This window comes from Dendropsophus ebraccatus, chromosome 1, assembly GCF_027789765.1.
Source record: "Dendropsophus ebraccatus isolate aDenEbr1 chromosome 1, aDenEbr1.pat, whole genome shotgun sequence".
NCBI classification, from domain to species: domain Eukaryota; kingdom Metazoa; phylum Chordata; class Amphibia; order Anura; family Hylidae; genus Dendropsophus; species Dendropsophus ebraccatus.
Window position 1 is genome coordinate 91,096,117 of NC_091454.1, and position 13,467 is coordinate 91,109,583.

The 13,467-nt window shown below is 39.2% G+C and overlaps 1 protein-coding gene across 5 annotated transcripts in view; it reads right to left on the reverse strand.

The window, feature by feature from the left end:
* PTPRR (protein tyrosine phosphatase receptor type R) overlaps positions 1 to 13,467 on the reverse strand; it is a 118,763-nt gene that overhangs the window by 25,511 nt on the left and 79,785 nt on the right. For all 5 annotated transcript variants that reach the window (XM_069955920.1, XM_069955919.1, XM_069955912.1 and 2 more), the window contains 6 exons: positions 12,071 to 12,257; positions 9,393 to 9,477; positions 6,596 to 6,675; positions 4,850 to 4,987; positions 2,074 to 2,184; positions 274 to 431 (listed from right to left, as the gene is read on the reverse strand). In XM_069955920.1, coding sequence (XP_069812021.1) covers positions 274 to 431; positions 2,074 to 2,184; positions 4,850 to 4,987; positions 6,596 to 6,675; positions 9,393 to 9,477; positions 12,071 to 12,257 — 759 coding nt within the window. The remainder of the gene's footprint in view (positions 1 to 273; positions 432 to 2,073; positions 2,185 to 4,849; positions 4,988 to 6,595; positions 6,676 to 9,392; positions 9,478 to 12,070; positions 12,258 to 13,467) is intronic.

The following is a 13,467-nucleotide window of genomic DNA, read 5'->3' on the forward strand; positions in this document are numbered from 1 at the left end:
GGACATACGCTCCCTGTGGTCAGGCCTGTCCATGGTTTTATTTACTTGTTTTATCCATTATTGATGTAAAACAAAATGGTAGATATATAATCCTTACACTCAAAGCATTTTTCACCTCTGTATGCCCTGTGTTATAATCCTGAGTTGTATTCACAGTTTTGCTACCCTCATCCATACAGGATCAATGGCACTTTCCTTGTATGGTTCGGTGTATGAATACAGAGATAAATGGTAGGAGTACTGACTGCTTTTCTTATAAGACTGATTGATCACCTGCAGTGTACCACCACCGGACCTCTTCCTGTAAATGTTTTACTGTCTTCCTCCACATCCAGCATGAGTTGAAGAAGAGGTTGAGCACTGTCTGGAGTCTTGTGATCAGGCCAGGAGGTGTACCAGTAATGTTTTACAATGCGAGACAGGCTTCCTTGCTGGCAAGATAATACAAAAAAAAAATCACAATTAGGTTTTATGAGTGTTCTCAAGGTAAACATACATTTTCAATAGCTAAAAGTTGGTTCAGTCAACAATGATCACATCTGAATTCCCTATACACATGAATGTTTGGCAAAGAAGGGGTAGGCCACAACCAGACTGCTCTGGTGCTGGTTTATGCCTCCTAGAACGATAGGATCGGGTGTTAAAAATCCATGATGCCCAACTCTTCTCTATCATCTGTCATTGGCCAGCTGGGAGACTGCCTTCCCTGCATTATTATGATAGGATTTGTTTTGTATTGTTTAAACATGACATCTGTCTGTAACATACATACATAGAAATATGGGTTTCTTCTTGAATGTGAAGGACTAATGTTTTGTATGGGAAGGGGTAGGGGGTAGGGGGAGTTTTGGCCTTATATAGGCTGTAGCTTAGCATGTACTGCCAAGTCATAAGTAAGGCCAGATGGCATGTGTCAATCTGCTGGTTTTATGGATGTTTAAGGATGAAAAATAAAGTCTGAAATTTGAATGGCTTCCTGAATGCTGGATTCCATTTCAAGCATAGGCTGCCGTGCCCCTAAGAGACTAGGCAGGACCCGCAGGCTGCAGCTGGTTCAGACAACTTTAGTGCATGAGCACCTTTACTTTGTGTTATCTTCAGTGGAATTTATTACTATTGCAGACCTGTCAATCATGGTGAGAGGGGCAGAAAGAAACCTACGAGAGGCTGCCTTATTCACTAACTTCTCCACAAGCTCTGAAGGTAACACTGTACACCAGCTTGCTACCTGATACATCTAATCAGACATGCAAAGGCTATGTTCACATGTGTTGGATTTGATCTTGATCTTTATCCCAAAATCCACATTAAAAGGTACCTGTCATGATGTTCCCTCACCTGATTAGCATGCATTCACTCCTGCCGCCAGAAGTACGGGTGTGGATACAGATATCCATGACCCTTTAAATCCAATGACAATCCATCTTCAGTGGAAGTAAACCGAGTTTCTACAACACTGGTCACATGCATTGGAATTTTTTTTGTACAATTTTAAATCTGCAGTAAACACCTGACATGTCACTTATTTGTTGTGAATTCAATGTGGAAAACCCAAGGATTAGTCCCATTGATTACAATGGGGACTAATCCTTAAGAGGATAGGTGACACTGAAATCTGCACAGCCATGGCACATCTGGGCCAGCAATCTGAGGGTCATTCTTGAACTTCTGCTATGGAACTACACATCAGATTATAATGCCACCCTTAAGACTTCATGTGTTTTTCTCCAGTATGAAGTTAAGACAAGAAGATATGTGATATTTGGATCATGATGGATCCTTGTTAATGTTGTCACTTCCTACTGACATAACTGCATACATAACTGTTATTATCACATTATCCTTTTTATACCATCACAACTGGGCTGCAAGCCACACTTTTGCTGTCAAAACCACTGGAACAATTGATGTAGCAGAGCCCAGCGCCAGTGTAAACACAATTTTACATGGGCCCACATTTAATTCCATCTAAGTGCAATTCAAGACACATCCACAGTGACAGAATGTATTATTAGGATGATGTTACATTTAGGCAAGAGCCTATTGTGACCTCTTTAGTGTAATAGGTTTTACCTTTAGCGTAAGACTCCGAATCGTATAGTACTCATGTTCGCTGACACTGTTAACAAGCACCTCAACGTTTCCATATATTCCTCTCTTTTCAGGCCAGTAGAGGACACATTTCTGTGGATAAGAATAATGTAATTTACATAAATGCAAAGTTAAAGCCATAGGATTTACATCTGCAAAGGCTAGTATAGGAACCCAGACTCAGCAATAAGGGCAGCTGGAAAATCAACCATTATGTATGTTTTGTTCTGTCGTTTAATACCAACTTGGCCTTCCCCGGATCAGCTGAATGTTTCCATATATACTACTATATAGTTTATTATTATGCCTTGTCTATAGGGCATATTCATAAAACATACAGTTCTATGTATATAAAACACATATGCTTATCATACACAATGTAAATACATTTATTTTTTTGTGTATTATGAGCATTTATTAATGAAAATAAACCTAATTACTGATTTGCTGGAACACTTAGTATAGTAACCTCCTTAACGGTAACCTTGCACACAACATTTTTCTCTATGGTGTAACAATGTAATTTTTAAAGTATTTTTCCAGAAAAGGGATAACTAATGTATAACACACAAAAGTTAACACAACATCTCCATGCACACAAAAAAGACAGTATATATGAGTATGTCTATGAATCTGATATGTCCAACTGACCTGCTCAGCTTTTCTACCAGATCAAGAGTCACTGGAGCTTGTAACAGCTATGAGCTCAGCTAAATGTCTGCCTGAAATATGGTGACAAGCTCCCTTATAAGATGATTAGGGGGAAGAAAAACATTGAAAAGTTCAGTAGCCACCCATTGTGGAAATGTTCACATTGTCACTTTATCTGATCTGCAGCCTCTACTCCTCCCTACAAATCTGAGGGAAATTATAAACATGGGAAAACAAAGATCTAAAAATACAGTTGTACCCTGACCAGTCTGCTACACCATGCTTTGTAGATGGCTATAATGTAAGAGCCTTTTGACTAAAATATGCACATTACTTTAATGGGAATGTGTAATCATGTTTCATGTGTAAATCATGTTTTATGTTTAGCATAGTTTTTTTGTTGTTTTTTTCTATTTCTCAATTTTACTATTCTTAGTTATCAATCGCTTATATAAAATAATACTAAAGTTTGTCACTGCCAAGAAAAAAATCCATCTCGGAAGTGGCAGCCAGATTGTTCAGCAGGTGACCTGAAGATGTGACAGGAAGACTGTGGTAGGTGAGAATAGGCTGTTTAATATTTTCTGTGTTTTCATCACCAGACCTATTTTCATTTACCTGCATGTTGACTGTTGAAGTAATAACTATTCCTTAACCTGGTGTACTAACCCATATGTTAAATATTTGGGGAAATATTTTTTTTTTTTTACAATAACAGACCGGTGCCAGTGCATAGATACGGGTGGTGCGGTCCTTTTTCTTAGTCTATTCTTGGTGCATGGTGCCAGTCTATTCTTGAGCCGTGTCACAGAGGGGAGTGGAGATCGTCACACTGAGGGTTGGTGGGCCTGACCCCACTGCTTCGGGGTGGGCCGGTGCTTGGGAATAGACCAGTGTAGCAGGCCAAATTAACCCCCGCCCAGATTATACCCAGGAATAGTAAGGCCTATGCCAGAATATACTCCGGGGTATAAAATAGCCTAGGCCAAACTTTACCCTGGGGTATAAAATAGCCTAGGCCAAATTATACCCTGGGGTATCCTGGGGTATAAAATAGCCTAGGCCAAACTATACTCGGTATGTATAATAGCCTAGGCCAAACTATATCTCTCCAGACCAGAATATAACCATCTTATGTCGAACCTGGGTATAATCTGGCCCAAACCACAGTATATTACGGGGGATAAATTCTAGACTTGGGGGTGTAAAACTGCCTAGGCCACACTATATCCCTCCAGTCCAGGCCATAAAGTTGTCCCAGTGCAAAAATTAAAAAAATGCGCAAGCAGTGGAAACTGATGGAAAACAGCACAAAAACCTTAGCTGAATTCCCAGTAAAATGTTGAAAAATTAAGTAATTCTTGTGTATATAAAGCAATGCTACTGATTTCATGAGGGCCTAGGCCAAAATATACCCAGAGTATAATCTAGCCTAGGCCACTTTAACCCTGGGTCTGGACTGAGGGCCTGTTACAACAGCGCTGTCCACGGGAACCAGGCGGCGGTTCAAAAAAAGGACTGCACCACCGGCATCCACGTGGCGGTGTCAGTCTGTTAATGTAAAAAGCTCATTCACTTAATGGCATATTGTTATGAGTTATCTATTCTGATTGTTTGATGTCTTCCTTGGTCTACTTGTATGTTTTCCTGTTATAACCTTCCCATTTTTTTAATACCCACAAGAAAGTTTACACACAGCTGACTGGCAACAGCTAACATCATCTGCCAAGCTTGGCATCAGATTACCATCTTAAAGAAATGTTATAAATGTTTTTTAAATCACAGCTTGGTAAGATATTTCCTATGTCGAACTTTAGCGGCGCCGCAAACAACTGACATGTGAACTGACATGCCATAGAAAACCATGTCAGTGCACACTGTGGAGCGAGCGGCTCCGGGCACTCGCTTCATATCGCGCAGTGAAGAGTTCTGATGTGGGCGCGCATGGATGCACCAGCAACAGAACCCTGCGGCCGAAAAGATCATCCGGCCGGTACTGCAGTACCGTCTGGGATGATCTTTTAAGAGACCAGCGGTTCCGTGACCCGGGCGAGTCACGGAACGGCCGTAACGGAACATAGCCTAAATGTATATTGTACGTCAGTACCTCATTTTTTTCCTTGAGCTTGGTTATCATAACAATAACAGGGACATCTTCTTGCCAAACCATCTGCCAGAAGTCATTGACCGTGTTAATCATTGGTCCTTGTGTAGCAATGAACTTCCTTTCTTTACCACCATAGCCCTGCCATAGATAAGAAAATATAATGCTTTCATATTCATCATGTAGTGTATACCAACATTAATGCCCAGACTCTCAGAGGGGTATTAGCGAGTGCTCTTCATTATTAATATGTCTATTCCACACATGGAATATTTTTTTATTTTTATGGAATATTCTTTTGTCTTGCCTGCAAGCAACTTTTTTTTTTTTTTTTACCATAAATCTGTCCAATAGATACCATACATTTGCTAAACGACTTTCAGTAAAATTTTCATGTTACTGTATTATAAAATTTGAAATTGGATTTTGAATAATCCCTCTCACGATCAGAAGATGCTCTGCTGCTTGGATCTAAAACAATCACCTAACATAATCTCAGGGGGAATCTGAGAGCAAGTGCTCAATAATCACACAGCTCAACTATAGGGAGAATAAAGCACACATCATTCTTATTTACATGAATAGGCTGTCTGTGTTATGGACAGACATGCTGGGAATCCAGGGCTGGGAAAGGAAGACATGCCACAGCCCGTTGTGGCTTAACATGGCTAAAGGTCCTATCAAACTCTAAGCAATGGTCCTATCATACAGTAAAAAAAATGCTTGCATAACACAGTATTAATTTGGAAATCTAAAGGACTCTTAGAGTGGTTTCTAAATGACCAAAGCGGCAATATTTTTCTTTTAGGCCATTTATGCTTTACTGGGAATTCTGGGAAGAAGGGGTATGCAAAGCAGCTCTAAGGTGACACCTTTCTCTGCAAGTCAGTGTTTGGTTCCATTAAAGGGGTACTTTTTCAAAACAACTGGTGCCAGAAAATTATACATTTTGTAAATTACTTCACATAAAAAAACTCCAGCCTTCCAGTACTTATCAGCTGCTGTATGTCCCACAGGAAGTGTGATATTTTCTTTTCACTCTGACATGTTGGTCTCTCCTAACACCTCAGAGGGGGCAGCAGAGAGCACTGTGTCAGCACTAGAAAGAATACACCACTTCCTGCAGGACATACAGTGGCTGATAAGTACTGGAATACTTGAGATTTTAAACATACCTAATATACAAATCTGTATAACTTTTTCACACCAGCTGGAAAAAAAGAGATTTTTCTAATGTACCCTTACCCCCTGTGCAAACACTGACTTGCAGGGAAAGCTACCTCTAAAAGGTGGCGACAGAGAGCCGCTTTATATATCCTTCTTCCCAGCGTTTTTTTTTTTAATAGTTTCCATGTTTGAGCTGCAGCCAAAACGTTATAGATCAGATTGCACTGTATTAATGTAGCCTTGAGGTAAAGGGAGAAGAAACTTAAAGAGGTTCTACATTGATGGCCTGTCTTCTGGCCTCATTTGTTGCATGTATGACAGAGCTCTGGCTTTGCTGAACAGCGGATTGGTGGGTGTGCTAGGTGTAAGCAATCCTTCGATCACACATTGATGGCCCATTTTGTGTATAGGTCATCAAAAATGTAAAATGTCCAGGATCCTCTGAAGCACTGGGAACCACTAATCGCCACTTTAAAATAAAGAAATCCATATATGTTTGGCACTGCTAAAGCTTGGCAGTAAGTGATCAAAATCCGATTGGTCCATTTAATGTACAAAAAGAAAAAAAATATATATACTCACCCTGATAAAATTAGCATTTATATAAGTGCTCAATGCATCTTTTGGGTTCTTTGGCTTTAAGTACACCCTGCTTACTGGATCTAATGAAATAGAAATATTGAAGAGACACAGAGAATAAAACACATTATCAGATGTACAAGTGCTAGTTAGATAGGCAAGCAATCAATTTTAACTGGAAAACTACCTGAAATAAAGTTACATTTTATAGAAAAGCAACCTCATAAAAAGTATAAATAATAATTATAATTGCAGTATTATTAAAGGTTTAGAGTCAGACATGACAGATTGCTCAGTTTTTTGTGATACTTGTGGCTTGAGTAATTACAACACCATCTACATGTACAGTACTATACAATAATCTGCTATAGAACCTGCACCACAAAACTGCTGCAAATTCTGCCAGGTCTGAACACACCTTAGTTCTACCTCCCTAACTGCACCTCACTAACAATTGCGGGCACCTTACTGTTGATGATGCAAAGTCTGCTCATTGTAAATTCTAACATTGTTTTCCCACATTATATGATCACTTTTCTTTTCTTAATATACTATCTTTTCTCTTCTGTATCCATGCAAAAAAACAAAAAAACAAATGTATAATACAACTTACACTAACCAAAACATATTCATAATGCATGAGAAGTTTACCACAAATAAAACAGATAATATGTTAGATAATCAGTTATTTCATGTATCTGTCATTTTTTTGCATTCTCTTTTCAAGTGCTGTAGGTAACTGATGTTCTGAGGCACCTTGGGGGAGATTTATTAAACATGGTGTAAATTGAAATTGGCTCAGTCACCCCTAGCAACCAATCACATTCCACCTTTCATTTTTCAAAGCAGGGCCCCGTTCACACTGAGCAAGAACAGCGGAATTCAGTGGCGGAGCCCTCCGCCGTGAAATCCCGCCATGCTCAGTGTCCTACTTTGAGTGAATGAGAGGGTGCGCGCGTGTCCGCTTCCTCCCCTCTCCGCTCAAAGAAATGACATGTCACTTCATCGAGCAGAGAGCGGCGGCAGCAGAGGAGCGCACGCCCCCCCATTCACTAAAAGCAGGATTTCACGTGGGAGAGCTCCGCCACCGAATTCCATCGTTCTTGCTCAGTGTGAACGGGGCCAATCTGCGAGGAATGAAAAGTTGAATCTGATTGGTTGCTAGGGGCAACTGAGCCAGTTTCACTTTACACCATGTTTGATAAATCTCCCCCATTGTTTCTGCAGGCACTACCTGTATAACTGTTTCATCGCTTGAATGGGATCTTTTATCATTGCCTTCACTCCTCCGTCATCTTTCATCATGACTATCCATTATTTGTACATAGTGCTACATGATTTAAGCTGACAGATGTAACATTTTCTTGAGATTATATATTTATAAGTCTGTAGAAATGTGACCTCTACTGGACATATGCAGCAACCTCAACAGCACTGCTTTTCCTGTTTGCACTGTAATAGAGCATATGCAACCAACCACTAATTTTATTCCCAACAACATCACATACAAGTCTATTTATCTAGCTACTGTACTGTAACACATACAAGCCAAATATGTATTGTGTTCTGATCCTCTTCTGTATCTTTGGAATAATGTACATGTGCAGGAATCAGAATTTAACTCACTCAATACACTCAAGTGATTCCCAGTCTTTAGGAGAAATTTACTAAGAACAGTGTTTTAAACACCATTCGTAAAGGGATTGGCCACCTTGTAAGTTTTTTTTTTAGATCTATATAAATAATTTTGGTATGTCACTTACCTATATACAATCCCTTCACTGATGCTCCGTTCAGCCGACTAAAGCAGTTCCAGGATCCCCATCATCCTCTGCCTCTATGTTTTGGTGGACTAACATGGACAGGTGCAGAAGAGCATGTTATAATACACATCAGTCTGCCTCCTCCGTAGTGTTACATTTCACTCAAGCAATAAGTGAAGGCACAGCGCAGGAGGCAGAGAGACACGGATCATCACATGCTTCTCCACTGCCATCCATGGTATGGCCAAACATGAGGGACACTGGACCTACTTTAGTCTGGTGAAGAAAGCATCAGTGAAGGGATTATATATAAGAAAGAGACATGCTGAGATTATTTGTGTTTTAAAAAATCCACGCCCTCTTGCGAAAAACCACTACCCCTCTATGGCAAGCCTAGTCCACTAGGTAAGTGTGGGGCAGATTGGTCAAAAGTTGCCAATTTTGTGCAATCCAGAGGGTTTGAGACTTCTGGTCAATCTGCTCCAGGCACAGACTTTTATTAACTGTGTTTAGTGACTGTGGCCATATGAAGAGGAACATACAGTAACACTAAATATTTGGCAAGACCAGCTCTGATCTAGACAAGATTTTCATGTATAAGTATTTCAAATCTCTTAAATATAATGCATATTGTCCATCTGCAAAAAAACTATTTACAACAATTTCAGGTGGTCGTCTTTAGGAGGTTTCAGTTTTCAGTATAAAATATAGCAAACATACGGTGAATGACCTCTATTAGTGACACCCATTTAGCAGTGCCTTGGACCTTCTTTGGTCTCACATCTGCAGCATATCTGTGCCTGGTTCTCCCACCTACTCACCCAATGCTGATGCCTTCTTATGTGGCAAATGGGTTCTATAGCTATACTCCTAACTATGGCCTATTAATTGTAGTAGTACAGTGTATTGGTTGGGTGATGTGAAAAGGAGACAATTATATTATATATATAAATTACGGCAGAAGAATAACAGCCATGGCCTTATTGCTGCTCAGCATTTTTAGATATAGTCGAAGTTCTTCCTCCTAAATAACTTACTTGGCAGAATAGTTTTGTAACGGTTTTTGGTTCCATGACTTGGAATATTAATTTCTTTGGGATCCATGAAGTTCATTGGTATTTCCTGATAAAGACACAAACAATGAGATGAATTGAGCTCTACTTACACTATCCTGTGAACATTTCACATTATCAGTGATGTAGATCAAGCTTTCTCAGTTATTGTTTGGGTCAAACTTGTCTAGACAGGTTTCTTTGACTATTGTTTGCTGAAAATAACAATTTATTGTTTAAAGGGCCAATACCTAAATTCTAATTATATTCTCAGAAAAATCTATAAATAAATCTAACAACCACAGAAAGCCAGAGATATCTCCACTTTGCTAGTGTATCCAGGGAGGGTCTGCTGCTAACATGCCTGCTTAATACCCTTAACATTAGATACTATTTCAAAAGGTTCTGGAGAATCTACAAATTTACTGTAAAAAAAAAGAGATTTTTCTAAGGGCAATCAGCATTTCCACCTCTGTATACTAGCCATAACTACTTCTAAACTCTGCCAGTATACTTGACACATTGTGCTCCAAAGGTCCATGATCTACAGCTAAGGGCTAGATGACACCTTGTATCTAAAAGACAGACTGACCATGTAATGCACACCAATAATGTACTCCATATCTTAAGAATTGTGATAAAATATAGCAATAGAAATAGGATAAAGCAGATCAGCTATAAAGCCTGACAAAACGGCAGGTGGCATAATCAAATGATCAAATTAATTTGGCATTGGCTTTAGCCACAGAATGCACTGATTTTGTAGGCATGGAGTGAGTGAGAGAGCTTCTCAATTCATAATGGGAGCTTGAACTAAGAAAGGATTTTGTTGTTGTTGTTGGGACACATTGGACATTATTTTTACTATATAGACACAGAGGCATTATTATTATTATTATTTTTTTATTTTTTTTTGGGTTACAGGGGATGATATTATTCTTTGGAAGCACAGGAGGCATTATCACTGTATGGGCTCAAGGGGTATAATTACTATATGGAGCACAGGGGGCATTATTAATATGTGGGGGGCACACAGGCATTTTTACTATGTGCATGTACAGGTAACATTATTACTATATAAGGGTATGTGCAAACTATGGAATACGTGCAGAGACTTCAAGCGGATTCTGCCGAGCGGCATCCTCTTGAAGTTCCGCCCGTCCCATAGACTCAATGATATTGGCCGTCGAATTCTGCTATCTGCCCAAAGAACTGACATGTGCACATACCCTTAGGGCACAAGAGACATTATTACTATATAGGTGCATGGGAGGCATTATGAGTATACAGGGGCACATGGACATTCTATTACTGTATATGGCAGTAAAGGGGCATTGTTACTATATGAAAGCATAGGAGACATTATAGTAATATGACATTATTAGTGAGTGGGGCCACAGTTGGGACATTATTAGGGAGGACATTATTACTGAATGCTACACTAATGACAACACCATAGAGACGAATCAAAGTTGGTAGAAGTCGAGTAAGAATAAGAAGGAGAGGAAAATAAAAAGAGAATGTCATGTCTGTGCCATCAGTGCTGCCCTCTAGGATCAAGATTACGGCAAAGATTACGTTTATGGCCTTGATATTCCGCTCCAGGTTTTTTTTTAAGTTTTCTTGCATTTTTCTTTGCTTAAGTTGTCCGTTCCTTGTTTCTCAGTTCTGCCATTATTGTCCCTTGCTTGCCCTCTCTGTTGCTGACCCGGCCTGTCTGACCATTTTAATCCTTGTCCTATCTTTTGCCTGTCCTTTCCCTGTCATACAGAATACTAGTATCTACTGCTATATGATCACTGTATGGGGGGGGGAATCTTGTTCTTTTTTAATTTGGTCTTTGTAGTACATACAGTATGTGTGGCCATGGTGTTGAAAGATGATTTGGATATTGTATAGTGCTGTTAGTAAGTGCAAGACTATGCTATGTTAGCTTTTTGACTGATGTATTGATGTTTTTATAATAAGATTTCAGTTCGCCCACCATTGCTGGAACATTGCCCAGCTGTCTAACCACTCCGCTCAGCAGCTTCTGGAGCTTAAAGAGAAAATTACCAGAGTGAGATTTTGATGTCCTGCCTTTATAATTCTAACTGTGATGGTTTAGAGTTGCAATAAAAGTGTCCTAGTCATATTTCTCCTAGCTGAAAGGGCTATTCCAATCTGGGACATTTAAGGCATACCCACATATCTGACAGATGCAAGTCCTATCTGCCTGCAGTGGCTGTTTTATTCATTTTGTGTAACTGTTATTGACTTTAATCAGAACTGCATATACCACCAGGTACCCTGTTGCCATAGCTCTTGAGGTATGGAAACAGCCTAGTTGTTATGTCATAAATGTGTTAGAAAGTCTTGGTACTTTTCCCCCACCTTTTCAAAGTGGACTACTTGCATAGCAAGATTATTAGTACGGTTGAAAAATATTTGGCCGTCAAGTGGGAATGGAAATCTACAGTATAATGTAACATAAATCTACTGGACTGGAGAAGGTAAAGCACAATAGGAATGTTGCAGTATTGTTGCAACGTGATTTCTAATGTTGAATGTTGCTAAAAACAATAAACATATTTTGGAAACAATGTTTAACATGTTGATTTTATAGGCTAACACTGTAGGCATCCCAATATAACAGGTTAAACCCCCAGGGCATTTACACATACCATGAATTCTGTATGAAGCAAGTGGGAGCTTTGGACAACATCATGGAGCTGCTGTCTGCTTAGAACACGACTGGCTGTTTGGAGGTATTCAATGGCTACTTTTTCTCTTGGCGTTGGAGCCACATTGAAAGGTTCTACCATTCCTAAACCGCTCATATCCAACGTAAGGGAGACATTTGAACCCCTCCTTTAATAGAAGAAATCATGTTATTGGTAAAACTAATATCGATATACAACTATTTTGCTTTGTAACACTCCTATTAAACAGCACTTTACTATGCAAGTGTATATCTCTCTACCTGCACATCAATATATACAAGAAAATGCTGCAAAAAATAAATATCTTTATAAGTCTATAAAGAAAAAAATGAAACATAGATACCAATACATTAGAATAATCTATAGCAGTGCTTCTCAAACTGTGAGGCGGGCCTCACCAGTGAGGTGCCCCCTAGTTGTTGGTGAGGCCCAGCTGGGGAGCCAGTTTTCACAAAAGTAACTATGATCTGCACAGTACTTTTGCTGTTTACTATATATTGTATATTAATTTATTTCATGGGTGAAAGGTAGCTCTAGCATTATTTTCAGCTTTTAAATAAACTTTCACCACAGATGGAGAGGCCCAGGCACCCTCTTGGTCAGTCTGGTTAGGCCCAGGGATTGCCTTTGTCTGTTGGGTGAGGCTTCGGTAGAAAAAGTTTAAGAAGCTGATCTATAGAGACACTTTGTAAGTCCATATAACCATATAATTTGTACATATTCAGAGTATAGAATACTACATCACAATAAAGTAATCACTGAATTACTTTAATATTTTATATAAGCTAGTTCAATAAATGCAACAATGAAAAACATTTTACATTTTTCATTTATAAATTGAATCTAAAATGCTCTATGGAACATGACAGTGGAGCCAGATCCATCGTATAATGGCCACCACCGACACCCAAGAAATCCCATTTATTATATTAAGGTCCACTAATATTCAATCATGGTGTCTGGCATTTTACCAGACAAAATAATGCTGCTTACTGCACTAGTTTGCTTGAATTTTGGCAAAATCTGTGACAGGGGCTCCTAATGAAACCTTATCGGCCTTGATCTGTTGTGACGGCATTAACATTAAAGTAAGGTAAAAACTTTACATCTCCTTTTGTTACCCATAACCTTTAGCTAAAATTCTTGGCAATAGGTATCCCTGTCAAGGTATATCAAGACATCCTTGCTTAAATAACACATACAGGCAGTAATGGTTGTATTCCATGCTGTAAGTGTATGTACTGCATGTGAGAAAATACCTGCTTTCATAAAACCAATGCCCTTTAAGGCCTGGAATGTCAGAAAAGGGAGTAACTTCCTCATATGATGTCACCCTATGGTTCTTTTATAGCTGAAAA